We start from the raw sequence: 8,468 nt of genomic DNA, 5'->3' as shown, positions 1-8,468 counted from the left end.
CGAACACGTGACCGCGTAAAAGGTCGGATTTACCACTTCGTCTATGGCTGTGTAATGCGCGTGGGCGCTGTGGATCATCCTGGCGCAACTCAAAGTTCGCCGACGTGAATCCTAGCAGAGAGCCGCCTCGTGGTGCATGGTTAGCCTGGCATTGATTTTGCTCAGAGGCTATACTGCTTGAATTTCGAATGTAGGCACCTGGGCTCGAGGGCAGACAATCAAGAAGCGCAGTGGATGACGTCCCTGGACACAATCGAAGTGCATCAACAGATGGTTGAGGTACCTTGGTACGCAAAGGCCACGGCTGCACGCAATACTACTGCGATAAACGTTGAAGGTGCGGGTATCAACATCGGGCGGTTTGAACGATCCAAGTAGAGTGGGACTACGATGACATTCGGTCCAGATAGACTCACTTTCTCCAAGTCCCGACTTCAACGGGAAACCACAGCGCGCACTATCGGACACTCGCCGAAACGAATGCACAGCAGCATTAGCGATCGCACGGAACCACCTTCCATGTGAAGCCCACGTTTCAGCAAGATCGACAGAGGTTCGGCTTCTCCACTTTATCCGCATCCATTGGTCACTGTAAGACGTCGTGGGCGACATGAGGAATGTTGCTATTGTGCTGCACAGTGCATTGCCTTGACAAGATGCTCAGCCTATAGACGCCGAGCGCGCGGAAATTCACCAGTTGCGGGAACCGTCGGATCCGCCACAGGCGCTCCGTCGAATAGATACTTGGCGAGCGATCGACAGCCAATCTCATTATTGTGTTTGTCCGAGGACTATCCAAGTACATCAAATCCGTCCGGCGTAGTACCAGTACACGGAAGATTATGATGGAAGGAGGTTCCGTGTCCTGTCGCAGGGCCTCCACATCGAGCTGTAAAGATGATACGTGATGAAAGCCTGCGCTTCGTTCATTCGCCGATGTAATGACGGGAAAATAGATCATTTTGAATCCAGATAACCTGTGCAAGTATGTCATCAGCAAAGCGCGCGAGTCCGAGCGGCGCGAGTCCGCGTACCTTGTTAATAGCCGCCACGGCGTCCACCTTCGTCTGCATGCTGGCTGTCTCTTCCGGTAGTCGTAAAATAGCGGTCTGAAGAATGTTTTGCACAAACCCAAGAGTCAAGGCACAATCTCGATCTGTGCTCGGAGGTGAGCTCCTCGAACAGGTTCCGCGAGGCTATCATTGCTCACAAGGCACGTTTAGTGGAGCGATGCCCATCGTCCGCTGGTGTTTGAATGGGGAAACCCCCGTGTGCATGATACCTACTTTATCCATGTATGCCCATGTCTTGCCACTTGAATAATCCGCCGTTAGAACGCGCCGCGCCCAGGCCTTCATGAACACCTGTGACGCGATACTCAGAGTCTATCTCGGTAGTTATTCTCGAGCTACGCGCCTTCCGGAACACAATCTGTGCGCTGTCAAGTGCCAAATCTTCCAGCTTCTCTGGTAATGGCCCGTCAAACCCCTGCATTCAGAATGTCAACACAAGCATCAATGCATCGCATAGGGTGCGTACATGATTCCGAGTCATGAAAACCTTCTTCGTAATATCGAATTCAAATAGCTTCGCGTACATGTCGTCTACCAGGCTCGGAATAATATCATGTACCGATGGCGCGACCTTGAGGATCACATCTTGGTCGTGGGAGGTAAAGTTCAGAAAATCGGTGAGGTATGCGATGCGGTCATCGAGAGAATTCTTCAGCAGGATCGGGTCGACTTCTTGGGTGAAAACGGGACATGTGAACCCCGAGGAAGAAGACTGTAACGGCGTCCGAGAGGAATCGGAGGCAGCCGACGACTGCGATCGTGAGTCCTCAGAAGAAGTATCCGATGCAGTCTGCACTCGTGTTGGGCTGTACGAATGCGGGGCTATAGACTCGAGTTGGACAGGCATGAGAGGCGCTATGCGAAGTGAGCACTATGCAAGAGCTGCGTCCGTTGTGCGGTGAGGAGTGGTTGATAGATGTACACCGACTCTATAGGCTTTTATGAAGAGCGGGTGAGTGCTGTCTTTCCGGGAGACACAGGATGTGACAGCCATCACCATGGTAAGCTACGGGTCGAGAGCAGAAAATCTTAGGAGTAGGTCGACCGAGCCACAGTCGAGGACGAGTGAGAACGGTCGAGACCGTGGCCGTGAGGCGCGCCGACGAGCGCTGCGCCGCTGTCCCGCCCCTGCGCCATCGTCACGGGGACAGCCACACGATGGCTCGCCACGGCGCCTCGACTCCGAGTCTGACCGCTGAGCGCTGCCCACTGGCACTCGGGGCCCATCATCTAGTATTGAGGTATCTTCTGGTGGAGAGCTGTTCATACAAACATTCTTGCTGCCCGTGCAGAATTGTTAACCATGGCCATGTCGTGACATTCAACTCTAGATCTGCCAAAAAAAGCCCTTCGAGGAGGAAGAAAATTTGGGGATTCATTCATAAAACATTAAATCATGCGTACGTTGGCACAACCAGATGGGTGTAGCAACCTCGGGCATGGAATTACAAAGAGAGAGTCCAGTTCGTTGTCACGAACCAGCCACTAACTGGTGTCCTCGATGACGCCACCTTTGCGAAAGTTTGCAGTGCTGCGGATTATCCCAAACGCAGCGACCGCCCATAAACCAACATGTTGGGATTGTGACGTATCGCAAATCACTCAGTCCGTAGGTGCATTCTCCTGGTAATGGTTTTGAATATATCCGTGCATTATTGACCCAGACAGGCTATACCACCATCCCAAATGCGGAGGCAGAGTGAGTGAGGGGAAATATCTGGAAATCTATTTGGTGAGCCTCTGGGTTGGCCTTGTAAAGCTGAGTGTGCTAGCCACGAATTCATTACGAGTAGGCTAAGGACACCCCAAGTATCTCGGCGCGCCGCGTCAAGCGTGTGCTATTTCTGACCGTATCAACGCCCAGTCATCGGTGCCAAACCATCCATATACGACTCAAACATCTGGGATGGCGATAAGCTCTAGCACGAACAAACCACCCATTCATCGGTGATCGGTAATTACAGAATACATGTTCAAAGATTGTTCCTTGAACCATATATGTTTCATTTTTCTCAATAACTACTTTTCCTACTCTATTGTATTAGTGCCCACAAAACCTCCTTGGTTTTCTGCAAATCTTGGATACAATTTACCTATGTCACATCGATCCTCGCACACAATTGCACTTGCATGATTGCAATGCCCACCGTGCCACTGGCACCCGCAAACCTGCGTTCTATTGTGTGCATCACGTGTACGTGCGGATCGAAGGAGGAAAGCATTGTTAAAGTTGGTACGCAGCCTCGACCGTGGCGGACATGAGGCAGCAGCGACGTCTTTGCCAGTCATTTCCCCGAGACACGCCGCCGCCTTGTGGTAACGTATAAGGCTTGCCCGTCTCCCGTCCTCTGACTACACCCTTCTCGTCACAATCTGTCATGATCGATATCGAATGGGATACGGTGAGCAACTCCAGAGTCTTTCCTCCGTGTTTGCATCTCCTGCTGATACGCCCTTCCCAGCCAGATCCGAGCGGTAGCCGATATCGCAACCGCAAGGCATCCACGATTCATGGATGGGTTACCAAGCTCCGCGGGACTCTGACAGGCAACGAGCGCGTCAGAAGTCGCGGCATTAGGGAGATGAAGCACGCGCGTGCTATCCGGAAGTACAACAAGGCCAGAAAGGCCGGTGACAGTGGGCGAGGAAGCAGGCGAGGTAGTGACAGCATCATGTCCTGGTTCTCCTTTTGGCCCACCAGAAGCAAGCAGCCGTCTCGGATGCAACTTGCGATCCATCGCGATTATGCGTCTGGGAGGAAGGGGGGTGGCAACACCAATCGCTCTTACTCTTCCCGTCGTTCGAAACCACAGCATGATAACCACGGAGCGCAGAAGAGCCACTTGACACGGAATACTGAACACATTCAGCCGCCAAACGATATGGAGCGAGACGCTCAGAGGGGGCGCCACAAGGAGCAGCCGCGGAGGTCCCAGCGTAGGAGCCGACGAGGGGCCGCTCCCAAGGCCGATCAGACAGCTCGTAGACCGAGTTGGAGAGCCTAGGCAGGCGTACATACTTCGTCGGACCAGAGAGAGGACCAGAGTGCGAATTTCATTCACCGTATAATGTAGTTGATTTCAAATGACGTCGAACGAGACTAGTATCGCATTGTTGATTCCGCGGGGTAGGACGGAGGCTGTATCATAAGTATTTGCATGTAGACGCATCGACATCCGCGAATGATTGAATCTGTCAAATGTCCGACGCATGTCGGTCATTACGATACACTCGGAACAAGACTCGAATGACAGCACCTAACTCCACAACAATCCGATGGCAACCCCGTTGTTGACGTAGAGCGACAGAGAGGCGATACAACACAGCGGTCAAGACATGATATGGCAACTGCCAACCATCCTCCACACGTCTGTATAACCACGCGGTACGCTATCAATTATCGGACAAGACTTCCACCGGCGTTGCCTCCAAAAGTGGCTTTTTCTTCTTTTTCTTCCTCCTGCGCTTCTTGCTCGAGGCCTCCACAGCTTCTGTCTCTCCTGGAGGCCCATGGAGATTGAGCAGCGGAACGCGTGGGTATGGATTCGCCCGCGAGCCGGACACAGACGGGCCAGATTCAGTGAACAGAGAGTGTTTCATAATGATCGATGACTTCTCAGAAGAGAGACTGATGACTGCAGAGTTACAGAATGAGAAGAATGTGCACGCAATCCATCGTCAAAACGTACCAGATGGTGATCTCCCCTTGTTAGTGGAGTCCACGCGCAACTGGTTATGCACCCTGATTTGATGCGAAGCTGAAGCCACTCGCTGGCCCTCGTCGTGAGCAAGCACTGTGGGTGCAGCTGGCAATGGCAATTCAGAGGTTTGCGCGGCAGGAGAGCCCGTGAGATCAATAGCGGCAGTTTCATCACGATGTTTCCTCTTTCTCTTCTTCGACTTGCGTGCCGGCGCGTCTGATAGAAGGGTGATGTGTGTCCCACTGAGCGTACTCTCGGAGGAGCTATCGCCGATAGACACAGCTCCGAGGTAAGACTTTTGCTTGTCCAGAGTAGGGACGGGACCATGAGAAGTCGTGGAAGTGGAAGGAGCATTGGGCTGGTCTTTTTGCGCCTTCTTCCGTTTACCCTTTTTCTCAAATGGGTCTACTCTAGCTTTTTTCTTGATGATACTGGCCCTACTCTCGTCCTCGTCGTCGGACAAAACGACTACTGCATGCTGTGCGTCGTCTCGGAGGCGCTTTTTTCCAGAACTTGCCGCTAGCTTGTTTTTGAGGCGAGCAGTGTCTCGACTGAGCAAGGATGTCGACTCGGGGACTGCTGCTCCTACACCAAGTCTACAAGCCAGTCGGTCAGCTCGGAGTGACTGGATCTCGCAACAAAAGGCGACATACCTAGGGGGTCTGCGCATATATTCCTCGAGTTCCTTCTCTTCATTTCGACGAGGTCCAGAGGAAGGAAGCTCCCCTTCAGACGATTTCATCCACGATGAGACCAAGTTTTCTGTATATGCCATGGAGACGTCGACTTGAGCCTGTAGGGTCTCGAGGTCGATATCATCATCGTCAGCAACATCTGCCATAGAATATCGTGATGAGGATAATATAGGTGTAAGGTCGCTGCAGAGGAGAGACTCTTCAAACCTAAGCTTGAATATTGTCGAGTCCGAGCTCAAGTTCGCTCTTCAATCACCGAAGCGCTGAAGAAGCGCTCGAGCTTAACGAGACTCTACACTCCGCACTGCACCTACCGTCAGTTCTTTTCTAAGTCGACTACTTACATGGCGACGAAGCGAAAGTTCACCGATGCGGATCTCTCAGATGACGAGGACCTGTCTCCGGGAAAGCAGGTGCTGCCAGTTGCAAACCTGCCTCTCAATTTCGATGGCGTACCAGTAGATGGGATGCAGTATTTATTCACTGTCAGGTGCGGTGCACACATCGTACACTCTTGTATACTTCCTTACACACAGCAGGCGCGATGCTCGCAAGCTACCCAACTTCACGCGCGTAGCAAATCCCTACGAAATTGGAGAGGAGTCTGTTGTCGAACAGGCCGACGCGAGCCCCAATCCAGCACATTCGCGCCTCCCTTCAGAGGCATGGCGAACAAAGTTCTTATGGCGCTTCAAGAATTTTCGACAGGTCTCACTACTCTGTCATGACGTGCATTCTTATACTAATCAGCGCGAACAGAACTCGTTGCAGTCGACAACGCATGCGCACGCCCCTGCTCTTAGCTCATCGCGTAAGGTAATTCCGGACAAAAAGGAGCGCGATTTATGGTGGGCCTTTCTTCGAGGTCGCCCCTCGTCCGAGTGGGATCCTCCAAAGCAGGTAAAACCTCCAAAGCAGAATCGGTATAGCCGAGGGCGAGACGACAGGTTCGGGGGAGGAATGCGGGGGTTCTCGGTCGACTACTATTCTGCCGAATCCCTGTATGGATCCCAAGAACAGATGCCGGTATTGTCCACGTCTCCTGGCCTCTGGTCTCCAAGTACGAAGCCTCCGGCTGGGTCTGGAAGTTTGTCAGATTCTTCAACAGCCATGCCTATTTTTTCAGAGATTCCGGTGCAGCCAGACACCAGAGAAGAGGCGAGCGTAGCGGTACTTCGTTCCGAGGACTCTGATCCGCAGCCGGACGCGCCTCCGGAACCGACGCCTTCGCTGCTGCAACATATTGATCATGTAAGTCGTATCAATGCTCCCGTTCTCCTTCTGCTCACGGCATCCACAGCGTTACGCTCTGCATTTGCTCATGTACTTCACGCACTGGATCAATCTTCACTTCGAACAAGGTCCTGAGACGTCATTTCAGTTCACGAATGCTCATGCGCGCTGGATCTTTGTTCTGTTGTCTCATGTGGAGGACTACATTACTGCAGATGAGACAAGCTTACTTCGCAATCTCGCTCGAGCGTGTCTGTCTTTGATAGAAGAGAGGGAGCGTTTGCGCACCAGGTCATCTACCGACGAAGGCTCGTCTGATGGCCAAACCCATATGGATGAGCGCTCATGTTGGATGGTTGTCACTGCAGTGGCTGGAATCTGGGGCCAAAGGGATCTTTGGATGGATGCTGAAGCCATGTTGAGCACGATAGGCACTAGTCAGGAATGAATCATGTATGTGGATTTGCTTAGTATGCTTATGGGCCCGGCTATGGCTGAACGGTGCTATCATCCAGAAGGCAGGCTTGCCCATCGATCTAAGTCTAAGTTCTGAGTTGCAGGGGATGGCAGATTTTTTGGCATAATGTCCTGCTGAAGAAAGGTAGAGTGGCTGATGCCTGAATCTGTTACGGTTGCAGGAGTCGGCTTGGCATGGGGTGGATGAAGGGTATTCTGAACGCCGACCCAATCTCTGACGAGCCAGATATGCATCGGACTGTAAGAGGGGGGTAGGCTGGAACACAAACGCGGTGCCGATGTCGTTGCGGTTGTGCAGGGACAAAGGTCTATGCGATGTGGGAGCAGTTCTTCATGGCTGAGGTGCGCGACTTCTCTTCGTACGCCTTGGGTCTGTTCGTAGCAAGTTCGCCTTGGATTTGTTCGCGGGGGCAGGGCGGCCAATCTCGATCGAGGGCTGGATGTCAGCCAGCGGAGGCGTGAGAAGGACGAGTGCGGCGTGCAGATGCCGCCAGGCGTTCTGGATCTGTCAGTACTAGTGGGCGTTCATACACGCTACTTAAACCGCACTGCCGCACGCCCTCGGTCGTTTCCCCGGCTCCCATCCAACCAGTCGACACACTCCCTCTCGACCTCTTTCTGTAGAACGCCCCCGGACGATCCTCCGACGACCGTAACGCCCTCCACAACCACGATCATGTTCACCTCCCTCGTTCTGCTCGCTGCTTTCGCCGCCTCGGCGGTGGCTTTCACCGTCACTGCTCCCACCAACAGCACGCCCTGGTCTACTACTGGCTCTAACACCGTGTCTTGGACCTCGGTGTCCACCGATCCGTCCACTTTCACTCTCGTTCTCGTCAACGAGGTCTGTCCGCCTTTTCCTCTGATACGATCTCGCATGCCGACAATCCTTTATTACTACAGCATGAGTACCCGGTCTTTCAGCAAGTCCTCGAAAATTCTGTCCAGGCAAGCGCTGGCTCTGTGACAGTGAATGCGCCCAGTGGAGGCTGGAAAGCCGGTGCCGACTACCAAGTCAACATTGTTCAGGACACCAATAACCTCGACGCTATTCTTGCCCAGTCTTCCCAGTTCACCATTGTCGAATCTTCTTCTAGTTCGTCCACCTCCTCGAGCTCCTCCACTACGTCCTCATCGAGCACCACCACAGGCACGACGACAACGTGAGCAGTTCTTAAATCCTGTACATTTGATGTCTTGATCGATACATTCCCTTCTGCAGTACTGGAACTAGTACAGGCACGACGTCAACGTGAGCGGTCCTTTTGTCCTCTATGTTGACATCCTTA

General features: G+C 52.9%; 5 protein-coding genes across 5 annotated transcripts; 2 read left to right on the top strand and 3 right to left on the bottom strand.

Moving 5' to 3' along the window:
• Positions 1 to 926: 926 nt before the first annotated feature.
• On the bottom strand, positions 927 to 1,920 carry FIBRA_07795 (uncharacterized protein; the record flags this gene model as incomplete). The annotated part of the gene is made up of 5 exons (XM_012329461.1): positions 927 to 977; positions 1,035 to 1,156; positions 1,211 to 1,364; positions 1,429 to 1,488; positions 1,540 to 1,920. The coding sequence occupies 5 exons, from the start codon at positions 1,918 to 1,920 to the stop codon at positions 927 to 929; spliced, it is 768 nt and encodes a 255-aa protein (XP_012184851.1).
• Positions 1,921 to 3,439: 1,519 nt separating this feature from the next.
• Positions 3,440 to 4,090, bottom strand: FIBRA_07794 (uncharacterized protein; the record flags this gene model as incomplete). The annotated part of the gene is made up of 1 exon (XM_012329460.1): positions 3,440 to 4,090. The coding sequence occupies one exon, from the start codon at positions 4,088 to 4,090 to the stop codon at positions 3,440 to 3,442; it is 651 nt and encodes a 216-aa protein (XP_012184850.1).
• Positions 4,091 to 4,466: 376 nt separating this feature from the next.
• FIBRA_07793 (uncharacterized protein) lies at positions 4,467 to 5,615 on the bottom strand (the record flags this gene model as incomplete). Its single annotated transcript, XM_012329459.1, has 3 exons — positions 4,467 to 4,708; positions 4,763 to 5,370; positions 5,428 to 5,615. 3 exons carry the CDS (start codon positions 5,613 to 5,615, stop codon positions 4,467 to 4,469), a joined length of 1,038 nt encoding a protein of 345 aa, XP_012184849.1.
• A 198-nt stretch (positions 5,616 to 5,813) lies between these two features.
• FIBRA_07792 (uncharacterized protein) lies at positions 5,814 to 7,150 on the top strand (the record flags this gene model as incomplete). Its single annotated transcript, XM_012329458.1, has 4 exons — positions 5,814 to 5,959; positions 6,009 to 6,177; positions 6,229 to 6,720; positions 6,770 to 7,150. The coding sequence occupies 4 exons, from the start codon at positions 5,814 to 5,816 to the stop codon at positions 7,148 to 7,150; spliced, it is 1,188 nt and encodes a 395-aa protein (XP_012184848.1).
• A 362-nt stretch (positions 7,151 to 7,512) lies between these two features.
• FIBRA_07791 (uncharacterized protein) lies at positions 7,513 to 8,346 on the top strand (the record flags this gene model as incomplete). Its single annotated transcript, XM_012329457.1, has 3 exons — positions 7,513 to 7,538; positions 7,594 to 8,023; positions 8,083 to 8,346. 3 exons carry the CDS (start codon positions 7,513 to 7,515, stop codon positions 8,344 to 8,346), a joined length of 720 nt encoding a protein of 239 aa, XP_012184847.1.
• Positions 8,347 to 8,468: the final 122 nt, after the last annotated feature.

Source organism: Fibroporia radiculosa (genome assembly GCF_000313525.1).
Source record: "Fibroporia radiculosa TFFH 294 genomic supercontigs, scaffold16192, whole genome shotgun sequence".
NCBI classification, from domain to species: domain Eukaryota; kingdom Fungi; phylum Basidiomycota; class Agaricomycetes; order Polyporales; family Fibroporiaceae; genus Fibroporia; species Fibroporia radiculosa.
Note: the sequence above shows the minus strand (reverse complement) of the source record. Positions and strands in the feature narration are given on the sequence as shown.